The sequence below is a fragment of the Pyxicephalus adspersus genome, chromosome 1 (genome assembly GCF_032062135.1).
Source record: "Pyxicephalus adspersus chromosome 1, UCB_Pads_2.0, whole genome shotgun sequence".
In the NCBI taxonomy this organism is placed as follows: domain Eukaryota; kingdom Metazoa; phylum Chordata; class Amphibia; order Anura; family Pyxicephalidae; genus Pyxicephalus; species Pyxicephalus adspersus.
This window is the reverse complement of record NC_092858.1, coordinates 150,456,002-150,478,095: the sequence shown is the minus strand read 5'-3', so window position 1 is coordinate 150,478,095 and position 22,094 is coordinate 150,456,002. Positions and strand designations below refer to the sequence as shown.

At 37.9% G+C, this 22,094-nt stretch overlaps 1 protein-coding gene across 1 annotated transcript in view; it reads right to left on the bottom strand.

Moving 5' to 3' along the window:
- Positions 1-387: 387 nt before the first annotated feature.
- AKAP10 (A-kinase anchoring protein 10) overlaps positions 388-22,094 on the bottom strand; it is a 27,610-nt gene continuing 5,903 nt past the window's right edge. Inside the window, exons 2-15 of the mRNA XM_072431189.1 lie at positions 17,232-17,276; positions 16,188-16,376; positions 15,099-15,638; positions 13,591-13,689; positions 10,711-10,795; positions 10,319-10,442; positions 9,005-9,141; positions 8,698-8,842; positions 6,887-7,063; positions 5,625-5,734; positions 5,406-5,488; positions 4,428-4,480; positions 3,297-3,392; positions 388-1,883 (exon numbers count right to left, since the gene is read on the bottom strand). Coding sequence (XP_072287290.1) covers positions 1,878-1,883; positions 3,297-3,392; positions 4,428-4,480; positions 5,406-5,488; positions 5,625-5,734; positions 6,887-7,063; positions 8,698-8,842; positions 9,005-9,141; positions 10,319-10,442; positions 10,711-10,795; positions 13,591-13,689; positions 15,099-15,638; positions 16,188-16,376; positions 17,232-17,276 — 1,889 coding nt within the window. The 3' untranslated portion in view covers positions 388-1,877. The remainder of the gene's footprint in view (positions 1,884-3,296; positions 3,393-4,427; positions 4,481-5,405; positions 5,489-5,624; positions 5,735-6,886; positions 7,064-8,697; positions 8,843-9,004; positions 9,142-10,318; positions 10,443-10,710; positions 10,796-13,590; positions 13,690-15,098; positions 15,639-16,187; positions 16,377-17,231; positions 17,277-22,094) is intronic.

Here is a 22,094-nt window from a genome sequence, read left to right as displayed (position 1 = left end):
AATAAAAGCAGGCACCTAAAAATGCCAAAGCATACTTTTGTCTTGTATTACAGCAAGTCCATCTCATATAAACTGTGCAGGTTAAGAAACACCTTCTATTTAACTTTGACTGAAACCTTAGAGAATCCCCTGCTCCTATTTTCATAACACCCAGTGTTTGCTGGTCAGGAGAGAGGGAGCAAAGTAAAAATAAAACAAAAAAATTGCTAGCACCTGTACTGCATTTTAGATGCTTAACCATTCCACCTAATAAAATGTACATTTTGAAGTGAAGCCTATGAATAGCTCCTCCATAGGTAGATTCCTAAGCTCAGTACATGAGGTTTTCTTACAAACTGGACCTCTGTATGTTATCACCACAAGCACCAAAGAAAGGACAGCAGTCTATTTAACCAATTAGCAAAGTATAAATATAAAGGTTTATTAACACAATAATTGCCCCAGACTGGCAAACTTTAAAGAAAAAGAAATAACTTTTAGGTTGTGTGAAACAGACTAAAACAGATTTATTAGGAGACTGCATAACCAAGAATGTTCATAAGGTGTGGTCTACATCCAAATATTGCAAACATTTTTACTACATCTCAATGGATTCAATGGAAGAATTAAACTCATCTCAGCAAAACTTTCCCGCCTGCTCAAAATCTTTAGAAGTTGCATTGTGTTGTGAATTCGCAGCTTCATCTGACTAACTAGCATAACTCAGGGAAACGAAAAAACTACCCTAAATATACGTGAGAGTTATGTCATACGAAACCAACAGAAGAAAATGAGGAGGATCTCAACCCTGGAAAAGGACTGGGCGAAAACGTTGACACCACCGAGGAAGCAAGGAAAGGAAAGTTTAGTTATACATGGACCTATGCAGATAGAGTCCACCTTACAATAGTCAAATATTTGCTCAATTCCATGTTTTTAAAAATCTATAGGAGATATAATTAAGATTTTTTTGAGGATTCTAGTGCAGAATGCTTGTGTTCAAAACGTCTTTCTTCATGCAGTCTCTCCTGTTGGACAGTTGCTCCAATAAGATAAATGTCACCCTGCACAGCCTTACTAAAGATCCATCACAACTAGTGAACCAAGCCACACAAACCTCTATTTTTCATGTGGAATAGTTCACACATAGGTTTCCTTTCTCTTCTGAATCAGACAGTTCATTCTAAATAAATGCAAAGTAAACAGAAATGGGAGCTTAAAATATTTTGAAGCATGACTAAAAGGCAAATTTTGCATTACCGTTTGTTCTTCTTTTCTTTTTTTTCCCAACCAATGTTATGAAAAGGACATGTAGAATTTTATTGTCTGCTAGTGAAAAAAAACAGATATATTATTTTATTTTATACACAATACCCTTTTTGTGTGAAATCCTTCAGTTAAAAAAAAACAGATGGAGTCTGATTGGCTGTTATGGGGAAATACGTTAATTGTGTTTTGTTCAGTGATACTGAATGATTTTGCATGTCACTTATACACCTTTCTTTATATTGTTATTATGAAAATCTAGCTAATGGAAGTAGCCAATTGATATTCCATGTTAACACCTGATTAGGACCGCATATATCTTCAATTTGTCAAGTATCTGCATCCAGCAATAGGCAGAGAGGTCTTTTTTCACACACACATCTGTTGCCTTCATATTAATAAGTGCTCTGCATGTAACTTCAATGTACAGGAGTTTTTTCCCCCACTATGGCCAGGTTACTTTGGTTATTTGGCCTGTTTCACATTTCATGTGTCTTGTTCCAGAGGGCTGCATCTTCTTCAATATTTGTTTCATTGCTTTGTATGATTTCCCCAAGTAGAATACAGTATCTTTATATGCAGGAAATAGATTCACTACAGAAAGGAAGTCAGGAAAAGCCAGGTAACTGATCTCAGATCTGGAGAGAGAATAAAAAATATCACAAAAATATCAAAAATAGTTTCTTAACAGTTTCATAACTGATCGGCACAGCTATTCTAAACAGAACAGGTAAAACTGTCTCTGTCAAGAGCGGGCTGCCATTACAGGGCTTTGCTAGTTACCTGGCAGGTCTGAGAAGTGATTTTTAATTACACACCTGAAACAAGCAAGCTATAAATAAGTCTCAGAATTATTAAAATTTTACTTGTTTAAGATTAATAATATATATCTTATAAAAACCCATTTTTGGATTTTATTGTATTTAAGTAATAAAAGAAAAACATTTTTACACTTTTTTACTAAAGCAGAATTCTCCACACCAATAAGCTCTACTTCTCCACATTTTACAGCATTCAAATTCAGAAAAAGCAAGTAGCAATTCCTGCTTAAAGATAACCTATCACGTTTTTAGCAGCTTCTAAGTTTGGAAAATGATCTTTTATATCATGTTTTCATTAAAAGTCTTTTGCTGATACTCTGGTCTGGTACAGATGAACTACTGTAATTAAGGCAATTAAAGCTGCGTAAACACGTGCAATTTTTGTCGTTGGAAAGGATCTTTCATGATCCTTTCCAACGACAAAGGACTACACGATGCATGAATGGTGCTGTACATACAGCACAGTTCTGCTCTTTGGAGAGGGGAGGGGGAGAGCGACAGAGCGGCACCCTGCTGCGCGCTCTCCCCCTTCCCATGCATTAGGATCGCTCGTCCTTCATCGTTTGTGGATCCGCAAGGACGGATCCACGGACGATGATTGACGCCGACTTTACACACGCCAGATTCTCGCCCGATATCTGGCCGATGCCGATTATCGGGCGAGAAAAATCTGGCGTGTGTACGCAGCTTAAGTCACACTAGTAATTCATTTAGCTGTGTGTGTCAAAGGTGAACACCAGATTTAATTATACTCTTTACAGCAAAGAAAACCTACAGAAAACATACGGCCATTGGTTTCTAGATCTTCACTTGCTGGCTGCACATGGTAAATTTTATATGTTAACATTTTCAATGTCAATTCCTATTCCATCATTTCCCCTTATTCAGTTCTGTAAAGTCATTAACAGAGCATAAGCATGGAACAGAACTGATAATCTTATTAGCTGAAAGCCAGTATAATACTGTCACTCATATCCATCATATATTTTATGTACTTTGTATAAAATAATCTCATTAAAAAACAAAATTTCTATGATCTTGAAAATCATTAACTGAAACTCCAGATATTTGTTTTTAATTTTTGGATTGAGGGAAAGGGTAAGTTTTGTTTTGCAAACACCTAGGGAAAGTGCCATGGACACGAAGCAGATTTTAATTCTTCCCCAATTTACCTCAATCTGCAAAATTAACAGTTTTTATCAGTATATGATTTCATCAGATGCCACTAACCTTAGTACATTTGTCAGGTGGTGGATTCAACTGTGCCTGCTGCATGACATCATTAACAATCATTTTTGCTATTTTCCAGGCCATTTCTTCTTGAGCCTAAAAAAAGAAAAAATTGTTAGGATAAAAAAACAAAACAAACTATAACAGTAACATATCCCAATCAGAGACAGGTTTGCACTGCCACCAGATTAACCACCTGGCCGGCAATCCCGACCTTGGTTCGGGTCTATCGATTTTGCAAAAATCGATAAACCCGAACTTTTCTCACTGTCTAAATCCCCTCACTTACCTGGTCCCCGCTGCGATGATCCAGCGTCGATCGAAAAAAAAAAAATACTCACCTTCTCCCCGCCTTTTGGTACAGAAATCTAGACATCAGTGTAACGCCCAGGTGGTTAAGGAACCCTATTCTATTTATGTTAGTCCTAACACTAAATAAAATTTTATCCAGAATGAGAGAGGTTTTTATGGTGCTTTTGGAGGTGATGTCATCCTCCTCCCCAGTAATTTATGGCTGTGAATTCTCCAAAGAGACTCTGCAAGCAGAACCTCCTGTGAATGGAAATGGTTGGAGCAGGGATGTAAATATTGTAGGGCATGTCATCTGGGCGATCTTGATCTTGAGTTTTTTCATCATCATTTGACATTTCCAGCTATGGAATTGCTCCCTCCCTAGAAGGGCCAGCAACATTGTTGTCTCATCACTTACAATCTAAATTCTGCAGCATTCAATGCCAGCGAGGGAGGGATTTCAGAAGTAAGCAGAAGGGTCCTCAGCATTTGCAGTAATCATCTACCCTTATCTACCTCATTCGTAAACAGAATTATTTTTTTCCATTGACTGGAGCGTTCTCTATTTATTGTTAACAGACTATGTGAGAAACAAAGATTTGCCTTGCAAAATATCTAGATCAATATGTCAGAATGGCGACGAGTTCCTACATTTTAGAAAACTAAAATGTAAATACAAGACCACAAAGATGGACACAGGCAGGTCTGTCTCCCAGTTTCCCAAAATACTCTGGCTGCAATGGGGAGACCAAAATAACTTCAAGGAAGAAAGTTCAGTGACTTCCTTCTACAGAAACATACACAGAGCAACAAATCTTTTCAATGCATGAGCATATTCACCTCATCTGTACTTCCTTGTACCCATTTCTTCATAGCTTGTGAGAACATTGAACCTAGCCAAAGAAAAAAATACTGTTATTAGGGGTCTTCATTTCATGCTAAAAAACTAGGTTCTACTGAACCAGTCATCTTATCTTTCGAGTGCTCTAAATAGTTGTATTCTTGTTCCAGATTAGTAACATATTTAGAAGAATGGCAGCTTCCATATTTCACTTAATACCAGAATTTTTTAAATTGTAAATAAACAAAGTGATATTTCAAGGTAAAATTTCAATGTTAGGGTCTGGCAGGAGAAGTCACCTATGAACAACTTAATTTTTTTTCCCCCAGAGACCCAAAGATAAGATAGTTTGCTACTTTAATTCCCTCCCATCATAGAGGCTCTCTTTTCCAGATGCTATAGAAAGAAAGTAAAAATCATAGGATCAGTTGTATTGGTCTATATCAGGGTTTCTCAACCAGGGTTCTGTGGAACCCTGGGGGTTCCTCCAGAAGTTGCTAGGGGTTCCAGACTTACCACTGGCCAACAATGTCAGAGGCATTCTTCCTACTCAGAACCGCATTATGTACTGTGAGTTGTGAATATTGTAATTATAGTAGGGGTTTCTTTAAGACCTAAATGTTGTTTCAAGGGAATCCCCCATGGTGGAGAAACATTGGCCTATATTCTGTAGCTATGCAGAGCTAGGAATTTTAACAGTTTAATTATAAACAAATACCATAGCTCAGCATTTGCAAAAAGAATTGAGACACCAAAAAAGATTCAGATTTTCAGAAGGTATTTCCTTATCTCAATTTTCTATCATCATTCATCTAAGGCCTTTGCATTCCTAAAAAAAGAAAGTACCATGTGCCATTGATTTCAATTCACAGGAATGAAATGCTTTCATTCTGGATAACAAAAGTCATGTCACTCAGCAATGACTTTGCTTATAAAGAAAACATGAAATATTCAATGAGATGCTGAAAAGTACACACCCTTAGATTTTTTCACATCAGGCTCGGGCTCAGACTCTCGGATAAACTGACCCAGGTCACTAACTGTCCCAAAAGTCATTTTTCTGCAAGAAAAAGATACACATATTGGAATTAAAAAATAAATGTGTTTAGGGATAATATTGCAATGTATTCAGTCTGTACTTGTAATACAGATTGCTGGAGAGTTTGTTATTGGTGTTTCACTTTAAGCATTCTTACCCTGCATATGCCCTTTGATAAAGTGACTCAGGATCCAGACTTGCAGCATCAACAATTATTGCTTCATCAAAATTTTTTAAAATTTTTACATTGCTTTTTTTGACATGAACCTGAAATGATAGGAAACATATTAGTAAAATCCACAAAAAGACACAGATGAACTAAATAAAAGAATGGTTCCTAAAAAATAGTGTTAGTACTATTATTACCTTGTATTTACATAGTGCCAACATAACACACAGTCTATAGTCATGTCACTCGCTGTTACTCAAAATCTAATGCCTCTACAATAGTCATATCTCATTAACACAGTACAAGGCCCATTTTGTGGGGAAACTGATTAACCTATGTACTTGTCTTGCATTGTGAAAGGAAACTGTTGTGTCCTGAGTAAAAGGCATGTAAACATGGGGAGATCATACAAACTCTTTGCAGATAGTGTCTGGGACCCAGCACTGAAAAAACCAGAGTACTACCTACTGTGCAAGGGATAGGAGGAGCCCATCCATCACAAATTTAAATTTTCCTGCACGGTTTATCCCATGAGAAAATGGGTGGGATTACAGGTATTAAGGGTTATTTCCTTTGGTATCTAATTGCTGTACATGCTTGTCACTATGTTGCCTACAGGAAGAGAGCATGCACATCCACAAAGTGTTGGCTTCAACATGTTTTTTTTTTAACAAGATAAAAATTTTGTATTTTTGAGTGCTGGCGACTGGGTTGTGTTGTCTCTATCCGTGGTTGTCATTTCAAGCACACGTTTATTACAAGGTCTGGTAAATGTAAGGATCTCATTCCTATAAAATACTATACACTATACAATACTTCAAAACACTATTTCTCTTATTTCAGGCTAATCAGTAAATTATGAAAAAAGATTAGCACAGAATACAGCCCTGTGACTGGGAGCTATTTCCAGAAATGCTAATCCTCTTTTTTGGTATGTGCTTTACAAATTCTTCATTGTCTTTCTCACATACTTAGGTTAAGTTAAGTATGTTAGCTTACCACAGTAAAGCATACATGACAACCTTTACTAACTCATTATTTATCGTGCTATCGTGCTTGTTTTTATTGTGCTATGACATAGTGGAGCAGATCTTGCAAAAGCTGTCCACAGCTAGCTTAGCATTTGAAATATAAATCCTCTAAAAGTGATTTACAGAGTTTCCTGCTCTTAAACTATGTTGTTTTTAAATGTTTAAAGACACGCCAGGCAGAGGTCTAAATTATCATAGACATCACAAACCAAGTGCTACCTGAGAGCTGGAGTTCTCTGAAGAACCTGAATACAGCTCGTGGTTAGGTGTGCCTTGATTCCCTTGGCTGGCATTTCCTGCTGCACTCCAACTGTAGTCTTCCCCTCGAACTGAGTGTATCAAATCATTCAAGTACTTGTAATACAGATTGCTGGAGAGAAACCCAGGCAAGAAGACCTGAAATAATATTATGTGCATAACAAGTTATTCATTTACAAAAATAGACTCAAAATGCAAACCTGGATACAGGTATTAATGTCTTTTAAAAATTTTCAAAACTTTAGATAAAGGAAAAAAAAGTACATTCAACTTTTTGCAAATTGCCATAGATATTGATGTGCAAAGGAAAATGTCAAAACAAAAACTTTACCCTATCTTCTAGTAGGACACAAAAAAATTATGGAGATGTGACAGAAAGGGAGGAGATTTTTTTTAGAATTTTAAGGCTTTGCCTCTGTGGAGGTGGAGTCTCGATCTCCACCTTCTGTCACATGTCTGTTTCAAGTGGCTAATAAATACAGAACAGTTCTTCTCACAGTTTCAGCGGTAAACAGCTTACATAACATTGTGGATATAAAAATAAGAACATATGGATTTTGGTTAAATTTAGAAGCCTGATATGTATTTGCAGAGAACAGAAAAACAGCTTTTATCTGTCTGGTATTTACATTGGCACTGTTTCTCCCTGTGCACAAAGCAACTCAGCTGATTTAATTGCACTGCCACCTTTTTATTAATAAGACAGCTTTTTTAGATACACTTGTGCCCACAAGTTTACATACCCTCGCAAAATATGCAAGATGAGTGGTATTCTGTAAAGAAAACCTGAGTGATAAGGAAACCACATTTATTTCCTTGTAATGGGATCCACAATAAAATATTGGGTGTCACAGAAAGGTGTCCAAAAGTTTGCATACCCTTAGTTACTCATACTGTTTATTGGCCAATTTAGCATCAATTATAGCATGAAGTCTTTTGTGAGAGGAGGAAAATATTCTTGATTTTCTCAGGTACCAAAGCTGCCCATTCTTCTTGGCAAAAAGCTTCCAGTTCCCATATTTTTTAGGTTGTTTTGCATAAACTGCAGATTTGAGATCTCCCCAAAGTGGTTCAATAATATTGAGGTAAGGGAGGGGAGGCTGGTGGCCACTGCAGCACCTTCACCTTTTTTCTGCTGTAAGCACTGAACAATTGATCATTGTTATATTGGAAGATTCAAGTGCATCCCATGTGCAGATTCCAGACCTCAAATATTTTCTGGTACCAAGCTACAATCCTCCTGTGTAGATCACACATCCCCAGAATACCAGAGATCAACCTCCATGCTCAACACTAGGGATAATGTTTTTTTTTTACAATAGGCCTTTTTGCTTCCTCTTCAAAACAACAGAGTTTCTGGTTGTGTCCATAAGGTTTAATTTCAGTCTCATTATGCAGGTTTACACACTGTAAGTGAGCAGTTGTGGCTGAAATTTTGACTGTGGTTTAGTAACAATGGAACCCCTAAAATTCTAATTTTTTTATCAAGAGTTTAAAGATTGCTGAAAGGCATTTTTAACTTGTGGATATTTTATATTTTTTTTTCTGATGTACAATTCAACTACCTTTTTCTCTGCAGGTCCATTTACAGTTTTTTTTTTTCCTGCTTTTATGAGCTACATCTATTTAAAATAAAAATCAACCTAGGGCACAGTAAAATAAGATGACCTTACATGTTTTCTACAAAAAATAAGACAGTCTTCTTTCTATAATGATGGAAAAATGTGCTCTGGTGAGCAAAAAAACTATTTGCCTTTGTATCATGAACTTACCTTCTCCATAGTGGTCCAAGCCTGACGCAAGGGAGTGGTGAAGCAGTTTGGGAGTGGGCCACCCTCCCGGCAGATGTTGGATTCTATTTCCAGTCGGACAGAGTCATCAAAGCCTAAAGGGTGTGTTGCTTGCAAGGAAAAATACCTAGAACAGTAAAATGTGAAATGTTTTATGTTACTAATATTCACAGACTTTTAGGCTGTAAAACATTTTATGCCCATGCTGCTAGGAAACAGCATTAATTTTAGATAATCAGAAATGTACAAGTAAAATACAAAATGTACAAAGTAAACAACTAACACTTACTTATCATATAGGATCATTGCATCGTTTTGTGCCTCTTGTCCATCATACTGGCCATTTTTTGCTGCAAGCTGGGACTGGAAGTTGTCAGCAGCCAACCAGAACTGCAAAATGTTCACTGCATCCTCCTTCTCCATGTACTGTGAAAAAATACTTCAAATTAGTACTTTACAGAACCGTATTACTTTATTGTATTATCAGAAAGCAACAATGTTTTGATACACAGACATCCCTAACTAGTGAAAAATCAACTACTGTGAAACTCTATATTTATTGTTAGCATCTGCACACTGATGCAGCAAAATTTTCAAAATAAAGTCAACTAGACTTGGTTTCAGGCTTTAAGTATTGGAGAGCTAACAGCAGTGATTTATAATAGCACCAAATAAACCTGCAGCATATGCCCACTCATTTCTTCAACTCTTAAGTTGACAACTAATAAACCATTGTAACCTATGTAATGATGTAATCATGTAATGATCCCAACACTGTACTAATATTATGTTGATGTGATTATTAGTTCTGTCAACTATTACACCTTCTATTAACATCCTGGGGGATTCATTCCTGTCTGGATTTATATGTATAAAAGCGGTACATTGTCTTTCATGAAAATTTGTTTTACATTGTGGTTCTATAATTCTTAGACATAACTCCCCGAAATATGTCCAATATTTAATAAATTTAATAATAAATTTTAAATAAAAAAAAACACAAAAATCTGTAAAACAAGAGTGTATAGAAATACTGAAACCTGTAATATAACTGCACAGTAGTATATATAATATACTGATATTGTGATTACTTTGTATTGGATTCAATACAATTATTTTGTAATATTTTGAATTTCCCACCATCCTCCCGCACGCACCGACGTTACCAGGCATTCCTGGGGAACGTCAGCACATTTGCTGGGGGACAGATCGGAGGAAGAGGACCCGGCCCGAGGATGGGATCCGACGGGCAGGACACTGGAGGATTCCGTGGGATCAGGTAAGTGTTTATTTTTTATATTTTTAGCTACCCTGAGTGTGGCTTGGGGTTACCGCTATCAGCATGTTTTTTTTTTACCCCGAGCCACACTGGGGGTTACCACCGAGGAGGAAAAAGCAGAACAAAATCCTACTCAGCTCCACGCTCAGGCAAGTTAGTATGCTTTGTTGCAGAAGGGACATCACCTGACAGCAAAATTTTAACTTTAGTTCTACTTTAAAACTATAAGGATGAAAACATGACCATATTACAACATCATTGGCAAAATAAGTTACAATGATGATAAATAATAATTAAACCCAGCTAAAAAGGGTTTACTCTTACCTCTGAAAAGTAAAAGAGTGCCGATTCACAGAACAATATATCCGACAAGTAAACTGTTCCACTGGTCAACACTTCAATCTGATATTTACAGAAATGCTGACTGCGCAAAAATTCAGGAAAGTGCCTGTACAATATTAAAGAAACCATTAGTAATGCATTGTGACATTGGTCCTAAACAAATACAATCTAATAGTTTATCAAAAGAAAATTCAATCATTAATAATCATAAAGATTTACTGATGTATATTTCATTGTATTGAATAGAAAATTACACAGACCATCTGACTTTGGTATTTGATTTACACTAATTCTAAGCTGTGTATTCTGTGTCATGGTAAATATGGTTCAGTGTTTAATACTACACCATCATCCATGCAGCTGTAAAAACTTACTCCTGTTCCATGGCATTAAATACTATGGACTGTGCTGTAACAAAGCAGTTGGGGTCCACTTGCCCATCTTCACCGCATATTTTAGCTGCAAACAATAAAACAGATGATGCCATCAAAATATTCCCAAAAGGAAAAACATTTCTTTAACAACCAAATTATCTATACAGTGAAATATGAACTCTAGGCACATATCACACACTGATTTGCAATTGAATATATAATAAATGTACTTATTAATATGAAAATGGTAATTCCCAATAGGGCTGCTGCAGGAAGCCTACATGTTCCTTGCATGGGGAAGCAGCAAGTGCACCTCCATCTCACTGCCAGTGTGAATTTTACCAAGGGCATAAGAAGGTAACTACAAAATGTTCAATTTTGTTTACACAGTGCTAAAAGCTGTTAAGTCTACTGTCTAGATCAAAACCTTGGCTGTAAAACTGACAGAAGTCCCAGCAGCTATACTGGTGGCCATAAACCTAAGGGCTTATAAGGTTTAAAATCCAAGCTGCAGGAGCAGCCTAAACATCCTATAGTGCAGAAGTGCCCACACTTTTTTTGGCTTGCAAGCTATTTTTAAAATGACCAAGTCAACATGATCTACCAACAATAAAACTTGGGACTTAAAAACTCCTGTGCGCAGTAGAGTTTATTTTGAAAGGCAGGGCTCCGCAATCTACCGGTAGATCGTGATCCACCTGTTGGGCACCAGCAAAAAACAGCAAACAATGATACTGATAAGCACATCATGCAGCATTTTACTTCCTATCTCCTGAAGAAGAAGAGAGGCTAAGATACACAATTACCTAAATAGCTGGCACTTTACCTTTCTTACTTGTGATTTAAGGCTGTGTTTATATATGGCACGGACATATTACACAGTGCTAGTCCATAGTCATGTCAATAAGGCTGGGTCTACATGGATGGTTTTAAAAATGCAAAAAAAAGTTCCTACCACGTTTATATACGTTTTTATGCACTTTAACAAGCGTTTTAAAGCTTGACTTTAAAACGCTAAAAAGTGTTTATAAAAACATATGATGCGTTTTACCGCAAACAGTACATAAAACCCCTTACTCATTCCCTGAAAGAGTTAAAATATGTGTACAAAATTACACAAGGCTTTATTGTTAAATTATTTTATTAAATTTGTGTGTGTTTGTGTAACTAAACTTTTTTTATTTACAGGTTATCCTAATGACAGGATGATTCCCATGGCTGCAATCATGACATGAACACAGCCATGGGACTCCTGACAGTGAGGTATCCTCAGGCACTAGGGGTTAAATGAGGACAAGGTTCTCCATTCACCTCTAGTGCTCTGTGATTGGCTGAGGTTTTCCATTTCTCAGACCTTCAGCACTAGACTTGAATGGGGAGACTTGTGCCCATTCATCCCTAGTGCTCTGTGATTGGCTGAGAAATAGGAAACCCTGATGACAGCTCAAGCATCATCAGGTTTTCCCTTCCTCAGCCAATCAGGGAGCAGAGCAATCAGCGGAGCTCTGCCATGCTGACAGCTCCGCTCCCCTGATTACTCCCCACAGCCTTTGAGAAGCTGTAGTATGTGTTATAGATACAGAACATGTCAAAGCTCCTATAGGGCTGGGAGAGCAATCAGGGGAGCTGAGCTGTCAGCATAGCAGAGCTCTGCTGATTGCTCTGTTCCCTGATTGGCTCAGGAAAGGGAAATCCTGAAGAACAAAATCCTGCTCAGCTCCGCGATCGGGCAGGTTAGTATGCTTTATTGCAGAAGGGATATCACCTGACAGCAAAATTTTATCTTTAGTTCTACTTTAAAACTAGAAGGATGAAAACATGACCATATTACAAGGAAACGTCAATGGTGTAGATTAGCCCTTTGGAATGCATGGGGATTTCAAACATAGGCTTTAAAAGCCTCAAGTTAAACCCTGGAGAAACAGTCCATGTAGACTAAGCCTAACTGTACCTTAAAAGGACTCACATTCTAATGTCCCTACCATAGTCATATGTCTTTATTACAGTCTAAGGTCAATTTTAGGGGGAAGCCAATTACCCTACCTGCATGTTTTTGGAATGTGGGAGGAAACCATAAGACCCGGAGGAAAGCAATACAAAAACAGGGAGGACCTGCAAACTCCATGCAGATAAAGTCCTGGCCGAGACTCGAACCTGGGACCTTATACTGCAAAGGCAGGAGTGCTAACCACTAAGCCACTGTACTATAATAAAGTATAAGCCCAGTTGTGAATGGTTCTCTTTCAAAAATGTGGTTATGCATGAATGCAATGTAGTGATTAACATTTCTATGAGTTAGCCATCTCAGATGGGAGAACTAACAAAAGCCAAGTTGTTGTCACAAGACAAATGCACGAATCCCGGTTTTACGCAGTCATGTGGCCTTTACATTAACAGTAAAGAGTTTTGTTGAAGCATTGAACAAATTTGCAGGAAAGAAATGTGCTTCTCTAACATAGAATGGTACATGCCAATTCTTATAAACCTATGACATTAACATTATAACCAGATATGAGTAACCTATTAGCACTCAACTACCACAGATTTGCATACCTATCAATCACTGGACTCAACCCAACAAATATTTAGTACAAAACAATCACAAAGACAAAACCTCTGTGTATGCAGTGGGTTATATCTCCTATTTTCAGGCTCATAGAGTGTTCCATTGCTTTTTGCAAAACCCATGGGGTGCAGTGTTAGGCTCCTTGTTACATTTTTCTTTATCTGTTTTAACCCTCAGAACGTTAGCAGAGATCAGTAAGGTGGAATTATCAATAGAACATGCATGTACAAAGCTGAGCCAAATCATTTTAATTTTACTTTAAGTCCATGGAAATACCCAGGAAAGAAATGTATTTTTTAAAAACAACCACATACCTACAATATCACTCCTGATCTCCTCACTGATTGGTATGGGTTTAGCAGCATCCGGAGAAATGTATTTGGTGAATGTATTTACAGCATCCCGCTCTATACCTAACAGGAGAAACAGTTATGTTAATACACACCATAAAAATGTAAAACGTCTCGCTAGAATAAAGAAAATCCTGAGGAAGAAATTAAACATACCCTATTTTCATTTAACATCCAACAGTGCTACCCAACAATATGATTAGTACCTAAAGGTGTGGATTTGACTAAGAATAAAAAGATAACACAGGAGATTTTAAAATGAAATTCATTACACATCTTATTACAGCTTTTTAGTAGATATCAGATGAGAAGCTGATGTTCCAAAGCTGTAGTATCTGCAGAGCAAATATAGATTCCACGACTTGGAAGTTGGAGCGGACTGGGTATGTTAATAAGAACATATTTCCAATTCCATGAAATATGCCAATATTTGTCTGGTCTCATAGTGACACTCTTGTTTCAATGCATTTAAGGCACCCACCTCAAAAGAAAACATGCATGTATTGTTCCTAACTTTACTGATCTGCAGACATGGATCAATCAATTAAGTACAGTAACAGTAATACAGGCTCAATTTTTAAATCATTTCATATGCTAAAGTAAACAAAGGCTCAGCATGCACAGAGATTCCAGGCAATAATATAGGGAAAGTTTAAAACCCTTCTGCCTGCGTTATTAGAGCCTGACCAACCCATTCCCAAGCCTTGGTATATGGGAGGCCCATCCAAGATCTAGAGATCAGAATAGAACTTCAGATGTATTTTCCGATCAATGGATTGTATTGACTTGCACTAATCCCTGAATTATATTCAGTATTTTGTGTCTGTTGAAATTGCTCAGGTTTGTCAAATGTTATTTAAAGTATTGTATTTTAATCAACAAAACATAATATGCAGTGATGTTTACAGCTATTCCAGACATTCAGTAACTTCTACAAGCTCTATTTTTCTTAATATTGCAGCCTAACTGAACATAGCGATCAAGTCTATCAAAGTGCATGAGGTCCGAGATAAAAACAGGAAGAGAAATAAAAATAACCTATGCTCATCTCACGCAGCTTATAGTAAACTTTTAAAAAAGATGGACAAAAAAAAAAAAAGCTCAAAACTCAATTGTCCAAATGACAAGAAACGAGAAGTCTGCTGAAGTCACCTATGAAAAGCAAACCTGTCTACTACCCTTATAACCATTTTTTCCAAAATGAGGGTTTAGTAGATGATTAACTTTAATCCATTTATCATCCAACCAAGTGCAAGAAAAACATTTTTTATTTCATTTTCTATGGAGCATGGTTGGATTTTTATAAAAAACAGCCTATTTATGAAGCTCGACCCCCAGTCAATTTGCAACACCACCATTCTCCCCATGCTCCATAGACTTCTACCAAAGTTAGTTTTGCACACAGATTCCAGAAATTTCTATTGAGGTAATGTTCAGGTTTCTTCACAGAACTCTGTAAATAGATAACTTACTCTTCATCAGCTTCTGTGACATGTCTTTCAGTCCTTCATCTGCAGGGCTGTCTCTGTTTGATGCATTAAGCATGGAAGACTGCTCATGCGAGGGTAATGTTTGATCTGTGCAGAGTTCTAGCTGGATGGCCGGCGCTCTTCCAGTCCTCTGTTTTGCCTGCAAATGATTTGAAGAGCTGCCCTGCTTTGCAGAATTCAATTCTTTTAACCTAGATGTGTGCTGTGCAACTTTAGAAGAATCTTGCGCTTGTTGATCCAGTGATGGCACTGCGGACAAGTCTGGCCTTTTAGGTGCAGGAGATACTGGTTCTGCTAGGGAGCTGTGCTTCACTGTGTTTAAACTGTATGCTCTTATACGGGACCAGGTGGTGGAATTAAAACTTTTGGCCTCCAGCCAGAATTTTACTAAATGTTCCATTCTGCGGAGTTCCATAAATTGGATAAAATAAGGCAGGGCCACATTGTCTTGTAGCACCTGTGCCAAAGTCTTTGAAAGGCTAGACTTTGCATCCTGGGATTCATAATTCAGACATGATCGACCTGCAGAAGATTAAGAGAGATACATTAGTTAAAGCAAAACCATCAGAAACGCAATGAAGCTTTTTGAAAGGTCAGATAACTTGAAGCAAAAAATTCAGTTATGACTGGACACTAAAACTTAAAGCGGTTTTGTGTGTGTATTATATATATATATATGCACAAGACCATCAATGTGAATGTGATCAGACCAGGCTATTTAGCCTTCTGCTTCATGGTCTATTTTTGATGCTTACATTCCCATTGCAGATGTTTTGGCAGAAGACAAGGATCAGCATGGCAACACTGACTGGTCTGTAGTCACACAGCACCATATGCAGCAGGTTGTTATGCACTATTTCTTCCATCACCAATTTGTCATAGCCAGTGTGTGATACAGTTTTTTCCCATTGGTGGAATTAAGCGACTAGTTTCTTTTTCCCTATATGAGCAAAGATTTGATTATCTAATTACTTGATAACCTAATAAAAATATACTTTCCAGCTTCAGCCCGGTTTCTGGCAGCGCAAGAACTAGAAAAGTAAAGCCATATAAAGGTAAAATCATTCTTACCCAGGTCTCCAAAGTGTTCTGCTTCCATATGAATTGGCTGCTTCTTAAGTGCAGCAGTCCTGCTGCTTGAGTAGGAGTCCATATTGGCCGATATGGCATTAATAGCCACATGGCTTGGTCCAGCTGCCTCCAGCAAGGCATTGTTTTTGGGGCTTCTTGATGGGGAATGTACTGGTATAGCTGCTATATCTGGAACATAAAATTGTAATTAGCCAGTCAGTACTGCAGATACACAAGGTATGTGTACCATATAAAAAAATAAAACCAATATTATTATTTAACTCATACACACTATACTCTATATTCATTGCCATATGCTCTCAATAAGTAAAGGTTCACAACTGCCTTCTGCGCAGCTCCCTGCATCTGGCAACTTGCTAGCCGCTCAAAAAAGGACCACTGTCTGTGCGCATTTGACACCTGGGCAAAAGTGACAGATACTAGCACTGTTAACTGCCACCTCTAATCAGCAGCTGCCGAAAGCAGCAACCACGTATCATCTCCCGAGACGCAACAGTTGCTGGCGTGAGGAAGTGGTAACTGCACCACAACCTCACCATAAGCTTGAACCCAGGCTTACCCAGGTAAAAATGTGCAAGACATCAGACTTACCCGAACATCGGTTCCAGTTCTGATACTCAATAGCATAAAAACACAAGGTTCAAGAAAGTCCTAAAGCCTTCACCTTTAAAATCATATTAGCAATAGAACCTCACATGGAAATAGGAGTGTTTGAGGACCAATAAAAAAAGTACAAATGTCATTATGTGTTAGTTGAAATCTGATGGTTAATGGGGGATTTTTCATGCACATATGCAGCGAGTCAACCTTTACTTCCAAAAAACAAATGCATCTAGACACATCTAGACATCAACATGCATCTATCCACAGAAACCCATTTCTTTGAAAGCCTTAAGAATACTAAAGAATAGGTTCTCAACCTATGTTTCTGGGCAGCGACTAACAAGTTCATTCTACATTGCAAAACATTCACACAAAAAACTATAAAAATATTCACAAATGCAAAAGAAAACAAAGTACAACCTTTAACAGCTTTGACATCTGCCTTTTCCTGGTCTTTTCCTTTAACTGCAAAAAAAAAAAAGAAGACAAAATTTGTTGGTTAAATATTAAAACAATTAATGTTCCTTTGAAGAGAACAATACAGTTAGGGTCAGATGGGTTTCTCCAGATTTAATAAAAGACATTTTCACAAGACAAGTTCACCAAATACTAATATTTAAAGTATAGGTAGAGAGAGCTCAAGAAAAGTCATCAAGTGGTTCATTACTTTTCTCTGGAAAGTTAGTAAAAAGATCACAGTTAAAGCTTCCAACTTGGCCTACAATGAAGCCTGGCTCTTGTGTTACAAAGTACAATTGTTTGCATTATTGTCATATTTTTCAGCTGCTCATTTGCAGCAGCATAATCAGCATCCAGCAACTGTGGCAGATCTGCAAAAAGCGACAGAAAATGGCAGGATCCTTAAGGGGGTTAGGACCACCAAACCAATTCTTTAGGACACACCCTGGGGTAAGACATTTCTGGAGGACATGCTGCCCCATGTGAATGGGAAAAAAAACTGATATACAGAGAGACACTGCTGGTTCAAGATGAAGGAGACATACTGTATATTGAAAAACACCATTCGTTGGACCTGATTTAATAACCCTGGAATGGATCTGGTCCAGGACTGAAAGCATTTACTACCAAATAGCAAATTAAACTTAATCCAGGTTTGCTGGATCACCAGGTTCACTGATAAAAGTGTATCCTCTCCAGCCTTGGAAAACTTTAATAAATCCTTTTAACTTAGAGAGACAGTGCTTTGTGCAACGAGCAGATACATTTACACAGATAATGCTCTGTATGACTGAGTTTTTTTTATTTTTTTTTTCAGTAGTTATTTTACATTTTTATTTCGGCTCCATACTTAGACCCATCATTGGCTTTTTAATTCTCAAGTAGGACAAAAAAAAGTACTTTAGATGTACCTAAATCTAAAGTGAGACCTACTATGAAAAATACAAATTCAAAGGACCCAAAAGAATACATAATATGTTATAATTTAGTTAGTTTCAGTTGTGTTTTGGTGTTATTCACAACAGATTTCCTACAGATTTAGGTTAACAGTACATGTTGGGGTCTTCTAGGGACTGTTTCTAGGATATAGTACCTGTATGTTTAGTGATGCCATTCCTTGTTTTTTTTTTCACAGTAAACCAGAATTTAAAGAGGAACTATACTCCAAAAAAACCCCAAAAAAAACACACTTACCTTCTACCCAGCAGGGCAGTCCGATCACTCCGGGGGTGTCCGGCATTGGGTCCCGCTTCGTCTCGGCATCCGTCCAGGTGCAGCCATCTTCGTCTTTCCTTCGGGTTCTTCTTGCTACGTCACTTGACCGAGGCGCAAGATCGGATGACGTAGGATGAAGGAAACGCGCTTGGACAAATTTTTCTCTGAGCAAAAAGGCCCATTCTGCGCATTCCCGAGATGCACGGGCATGCACAGTAGGAGTGGCCAATAGCCTCCCGGGATGCTCAATGTAGGTATGCCGGGAGGCTTTGTGGTCCCATTCATTCTCGACCGCCTAGGCGGCCGAGAATTAGGGGGCGGGGTTGCACCTAAAAAAACAAAAAAAAAAACAGAATTTTTACCTTACATAAAAGGGTTCTCTAAGTGAAAATTCTCAGTATAGGTATGCTTTAAACAAACGTTCTCTGGAAATTAAATTAGGTTAAAACCAAGAAAAGTAGGAAAGCTGCCACTAGCGCTCTTTCCTATTAAACATGTTTCTTGCTTGGTGGTCATGCTGATGTATTGACTTTCCAAATCAGGAACAAGAATTCAGGTCATGAGTTTGGGCTTTACTTGATACATACTTGTTACAGCACGGTAACTCAATAAACACTGAAATCAGAGACAATTAGGTGACTATCATGTTCAAAGGAGGGCTGCAATTGTATCCTCGAACACACCCCTAGCTTCCTTGTGTCTTTGCTGTATTTACACACCAGATTCCATGGGAATCCCAGTTTTAGTGTTTTGTGCACCCAGCTATCAGTGTCTTTGTGCTAGATATGTTCATGTTATGCTAACCTACTAAATCTTAAAAAACACGACATTGTGAAATCATGAACAAAGGAATCTCTGTTCTGGGCTGCCAGTAATGTTTTTCAATCGGTCAGCTTTTGTATATCCTTTAATGCTTTAATGTCCCCTGTACTTAAGAAACAAGTTGCACAAGCTAAGGATTAATTACCAGATAATACAGATCCCTGGAGGGTAACAAAAACATAAGACTACGAAGATAAAAGGTCTTATAAATAACTGCTACAAATAGCACTAGGAGCCTAATATTCTCATCATACAAAAATATGCAGATATTACAGATAGAAAGATGCAGGACCAGGCTAAGGTGATGGTCACACCTGCAGAAAGATGATAAATGTTCGTAGATATAACAAAAAAATTGCCGATCTCACGCATGCCTGATGAGATAGGCAAATTTTTTTCCTAGCTTCGTCACCCGATCTCGCGCCTGGGTTGGGCGACATAGGAACAAAAACCCAAAAGAAGTGGACAAGATGGCGCCACCTGGAGCGCCGACCCGAAGACGGATCCGGGACGACACGAGACCTGATAGAAGAGACCTCCGGATGGATCGGAATTCCCTGCGAGATTGAAGGTAAGTGTGTGTATGTTTGTTTATTAAGGGGACCTTTGAGTTTAGTTCCTCTTTAACAATGAAAATCAAACACCAAGGAGAGCAAATATTTCAGGTCTGAAACACTGAGTAAAGTACCCTACGTGATGACATTCTGATTTCAGGGTTTCAGCCATTCCCCCACCTAAATCCCCAGTTCCATCCAAAAAAAGTTGCAGCTAATTCAAGTGAATATCAAAAACATTTGCAGATGAAGGCAATGGTAATCATAAAAAGGAAAGGTGAAAGGAGCTCTGTTGATTTCTCCTTTGCCCTCTGCCTGCCTTTTTTTGGTAGTTCATTCTCAGTTCAGGTCCTTTGTCCTACCTCCTAGTATGCCAACCAAACGTACATCACATACAAACTAAATCTATGTACACAGACTAAATTACGGACACCCAAAACAAATGATAGTCTCTAGCATGTGTACAGCAGTCCCCCAAAGTCATTCGGCCATCCAATGTCAATTCCTTTGGAGAAGAATGCAGCAGGATGCTTCCTCTTCGTTTCCCCCATTCATTCAACTGACCAGTGCTGTGTGTACAGAACTCATTTATTCAACCATCTCTGTTAACAATAATTCCAAGCAACAGAAATGTACATCTGTATTCAGTTTCAGAATAAAGCTGCATTGTTCCACACTAGAAAAATTGTGATCATACATGATTTGTATTGCAGACAGGCGATGTTCTTTATGCAGTAAAACTTACTTGCCAGATTGCTATCTTTTTTTCCCCTGGGCTGCTGGGACTGAATGCACACATGTGCGCCGGGGTTACATTGTCAAAGCAAAAGAAGATGGCTAAAGATCAGAAACGGATCAGAAAAAGATGTTACTGAATAGGGACAGGTGAGTGTATTAAAAAAATGTGATGAGGCAAGTAAGGTTATTTGATTGCAGAATGGACATCTCCTGACCCTGCTGTAATAAAGGACCTGTTCAGTCACAATTTTTTTTTAATGGTAGTATTTAGTTCTGTTTTAGGTAGGTGAAGCACACAACTAAAATCCATACGACTGGTTTCTTTTGCTATTAAATTACTGGTTGAGGATATTCTTGGACAGTTCTTCTTATGTAAGTATACCCTGTTATATCTCACAAGACGAATTACCACAACAATCAGCAAACAATCACCTACATCACTACTTCTATACAAGGTAATATTTCCAGTATCTTGGACTGAATTCACCAGTTTAACCCTAGTGTGAATCTTCAGGCTGGCCTCTTCCTTTTATTCCTGCAGGCTGCTGTTGAAATTGACACTTATAAAGCTAAATTTAGACTGACAATGCACTAGGTGTGGTATGACGTGCTGATATATGACGATAAGATGATGGTATGAAAAATATTTGTTTCTTGGTTGCCAGAGATTTCCTTCTGCACAAAACAAGGTTGTAGGTTTCTTTTACAGGAACAACTTGGGGCATATTTATTTACTAGCAGGGTGGATTGCCTTAAGTTGTTGGTATTATTATCCAGGGTTCTTTCTGTGGATCCCAAGGCTTCCTCCAGAGATTGCTAGGGGTTCCTTAGCAATTGGTGCCTCTAAGGTCAGTTTAACCGACAGCAATAATCTTTTCCCTATCTGTAGGGGTGACATTCTTGCCCAATGGCCTTCAGTGTAAGTGACATTATTCTCATTGACCACCACTCTAATATACTGTGAGCTGTGGATATAGTAATTATAGGAGGGGTTCCCTGAAGACCTTAAAGTTATTTCAAGGGATTCCTCTATGTTAAAAAGGTCAATAAACACTGCTCTGGAATCGTAGACTAAACAGTAAATTGGAGGCACAGCCAGCATTTACATTTACAAGATTTGAGTGATTATGGCTGCTCCCATGTAAATACATAATTGAAATGTATACAAAAATGTACAATGAATACAATGAATGTATATATGATCCTGAATAATGCCTTTCTAATCAAGTTGTAGACCTAAGAGTCTCTAAGTATAACTGTGGTCAATGTATAAAACGTGTGTTGTGGGTGGCTTACATTATTAGCACTGTTTTTTGTTTTTTTTCCCTAATTGCCCCCTGGAACATTTAGTAAACAGTTCACCCTGCAAGTAGAAAAATTGAATAGGGACTTCCTTTCATAGGGAAACAACTTTTTTCCTTCTGCTGTAATACGACTGTAAAATTGCCACTGCTGTGACTGCCAAGGTGTCGGCACCGATGATAGTCATATCAGA